This window comes from Thalia democratica, chromosome 2 (genome assembly GCF_965202585.1).
Source record: "Thalia democratica chromosome 2, ktThaDemo2.hap1.1, whole genome shotgun sequence".
Taxonomy (NCBI): domain Eukaryota; kingdom Metazoa; phylum Chordata; class Thaliacea; order Salpida; family Salpidae; genus Thalia; species Thalia democratica.
In genome coordinates, this window is record NC_139166.1 from 94,864,620 (window position 1) to 94,868,325 (window position 3,706).

Consider the following 3,706-nt stretch of genomic DNA (forward strand, 5'->3'; position numbering starts at 1 on the left):
AATTTTACACAGCTTTAGCTGTAGAATGTCAAAGTATGGAAGTAAGGACAACTAAATCTTACTCAAAATTTAAAAAACTTACTGATTAGAAATATTTAAAACTAATGTAGGTTTTTAATGAAAAACCAAACTTGTCTAAGTCATTCTAAGTAAAAAAATATAGCTTTCTGAGTTACCCTGAGATATTCTGAACTGTTTTGAGTATAGAGCAACTATGTTAAAATATAAAATTAAAAAGTTTAGTGCTTAGTCTAAAACCATTATAGACAGACTATTATTTAAATTCATGTTGTATGTTTTACTTGATCATTTGAAAAAAAAAGCTATAAAAATATTGTCTCTATTTATATCTCAAAAAACTGAAAAATTGTGTAATTTAAAACTAGTTTAACAACATAAGTTCTTAAAATTTATTATTAGGTTGAACCTTTAATGACAAAGGATATAAAAATATGAAACAATAATATATGGTATTAAGGAGAAAAGTTTACTAACATAATTTACTAACCAACAAAACAATCGTCATTCGTGTATAGCCTAGAGCCTTACACTGTCAAAAGAACTGAAAGAACTTAAAAAAATGATTTGAGAAACTTTAACTACTTATAACTTCATTTCCTATAGTTACTACTTATATAATCTAGTAAATTAGTTAACAAACTTGTTTTTTTAAAGAACTTTTACCTCAACAGATTCTTTTTTATAAATATTTTAATGAAAAATTGTCTTTTTTAAGCTTTTGTTGAATACTAAGTCATGCGTAAATCTTTTTTTTTTCACGGCTTTGTTATCAAATGCTAGATTATAAGTATTCTGAAGATTAAATTAACACTTGTTTGCTTCACACAAAATTTAATGTTACCAAGCACTTATGGCAAAAATGGTAATTATAGCATAAACCTAGAAAAATTAGTTGACATATTGAAAATTTTCAATTAGTACCCCTGATATTGTAAAAATAAGACATAAATGTTTTTTGGTCCAAAAACGTAAAGTTATGTTTTATTCTAACAGTTATTCCATTCATTATTGTATCCAAACATCTTAATGAAAGAAACTGCTGTAAGTTTGTAGGAGTAAATAATTTTATAATTTTGTTATATATAGGTAACATAATTACATATTTGATGCTTGTTTTATCTTATGTTTCTAATTTTTTTGATAATTTTGTCTATTTACTTAACACTTTCTATTACTTATTGAAGTTGTAAGAATTTTATAGTTAAAAAGCTAAAATAGTTCTAATTTTCTAATAAAGTTTAGTGAAAAAGATGTATAAAACAATGAAAAAATGTGTTTGGCTGTGTTAAATAAAAGTGTAATAAATCAATGTCAATAATAACTACTATGACAATTATAAAGACCCAATTTTTATCTAATTAGTCTAAACCTTTTTGATTTTAACTAAATTTTTATTTGAAAAAAGATAACTTTTATTTTTACTTGCAACTAAGATTCAAAATATTTTAAGACTGTTTAGTGTCATTATATGTTTTTTGTTATCTAATTAGGATAAAGTTCATCCATTTAGTCTAACTCAAATAATTTGGCTAAGAAATTATACTTAAATTACTCAAATTTTCTTTGGAATTTATTAGTATCTCATCAGGAATTTAATATATAACGGGGAAAACATAAACACTTAGTAGCATCAGTTAACTTAGACTGTGGCTGAAAATATTTGAGTTGTTCAAGTTAAGTTATTTTAGAATAACTCAGGCCAACTCAGTCTATTTTCACCACATTTAAAAATTCAGGCTTTTTTCTATTAACTTTAAATTAAAAAAAAAACCTATTTAGATAACCATACATTTTTTAAATGACATGATTTTACTCAATTACTTAGGCTTATTTGTATAATTTTGACTAAAATAGTGACTTACAAATTATTTATGAATTAAGATTTTGATATTTCCTTAAAAAATAAATAAATTGCACTAGAGTTTTTAGTGTTGATGTGGTTTAGCAGAAGAAACAGTTGCTTTATAGTGTTGTTATTTAAAATAAAAATGTTTTTAAATTTCTACTATTTTTAAAGTAAGTGTGCAGAAACTATTTAAAATTTTAGATTTGTTTATTGAGTCAAATACAACACTAATAGAAAAATTGAAAGTTATACTAAATTTTTAAAAATAGCTATTTGAATCATTAAGTTGTTGAAAGTCTATTATCAACTTACTGTAATGTAATTATCAAAAAAGGATATGGTTGTATTAATTTTTCTTTATTAAAACTTGATTAGTAAACTTAAGTTGATTTTTGATAAATAATTAATAATAAATATTCATAAAAAAGATTACAATTTTTTTAATATAAAGCTTTTATTAGAGCTATGTCAAATAAATTTCAAGTAGACATATAGTCTAGTATCAACTTAAAGATAATTTTGTTACTATATTTTCTAAACTGTTCTAACTGGTATTTAGAAAGTTTCAATTATTTAATAACAGTTAGGAATAGTAATATTATTAAGTACAACTAGGATAAGTTTTAACAACAGAGACTCAACCAAAAAGTTTAAAAGGCATTAAACTGATGCTAACTAGTTTTATAGTTTCTTTACTAATATTTGAGAAATTTCACAGACATTAAATAAATACTAAACTACGAAATGGCCCGTACCAAACAAACTGCCCGCAAATCTACCGGAGGAAAAGCTCCTCGCAAGCAACTTGCCACCAAGTCTGCAAGAAAAAGCGCTCCAACCACAGGTGGAGTGAAGAAACCTCATCGTTACCGCCCAGGTAAGTATAAAAATAATAAAGTGTTTATATAAAATAGATAATATTTTTCAAACGTTAGACTGTGTTAATGTTGTAGTAAATGATATAGCAAACTTGTCATGAATTTTAAACAGTTTTCCTTTGTTTACTTTACTGTAGACAATGGTTTCCAAAGTTTTTTCAAACAAAAAAAAAGTTATAGCCATCTCCAACAAGATTACTTAAAAAGATACAATTAAAACCACCTATCACCTTTTTTTAATTTTTTTTTCATCACCATCTCTAGAATACTTAGTGTAAGCTTTAATTTATGACCTCATTTTGTCATGGCCCTGTTGTTGATCCTACTATGTTTTAGCTGCATTTATTTCTTAATAAGTAATTTTCATGATGATGTAGACAGTTTAAAGTTCTCAAGTGTTTTAACCTACTTAACATAAATAACTTTTTAGGTACCGTTGCTCTTCGTGAAATCCGTCGTTACCAGAAGTCTACTGAGCTCTTGATCCGCAAGTTGCCGTTCCAGAGGTTAGTTAGAGAGATTGCCCAGGACTTCAAGACAGACCTTCGTTTCCAGAGTGCAGCCATCGGAGCTCTCCAGGAAGCTTCCGAAGCCTACTTGGTAGGACTCTTTGAAGACACCAACTTGTGTGCAATCCATGCCAAGAGGGTCACCATCATGCCAAAAGACATCCAGCTTGCCCGTCGCATCCGTGGTGAACGTGCTTAAATTAATAGCACTCTAGGACACTTATTATTTGATAGTTAATACGTTGACTTTTAGTGTTCAATAAACTTGTATCTAGAAATATGTAGTTATTAATTTTGTAAAATTCATATATCTTTTTTTAAATTCAAATTAGTAAAAATAAAATTAATAAAAACCCAGTATATATAATTAAAATTTACTAATACTTAAATGCTGTGGGTAATTTCGCTTTATTTTTTTTTATAAATAAGGTCTCCCTAAACCATTTAAAAAA

The 3,706-nt window shown here is 26.3% G+C and overlaps 1 protein-coding gene across 1 annotated transcript; it reads left to right on the top strand.

Moving 5' to 3' along the window:
* The first annotated feature begins 2,611 nt into the window (after nucleotides 1–2,611).
* Nucleotides 2,612–3,453, top strand: LOC145829743 (histone H3.3 type 1-like). The gene is made up of 2 exons (XM_082937612.1): nucleotides 2,612–2,744; nucleotides 3,176–3,453. The coding sequence occupies exons 1-2, from the start codon at nucleotides 2,612–2,614 to the stop codon at nucleotides 3,451–3,453; spliced, it is 411 nt and encodes a 136-aa protein (XP_082793738.1).
* Nucleotides 3,454–3,706: the final 253 nt, after the last annotated feature.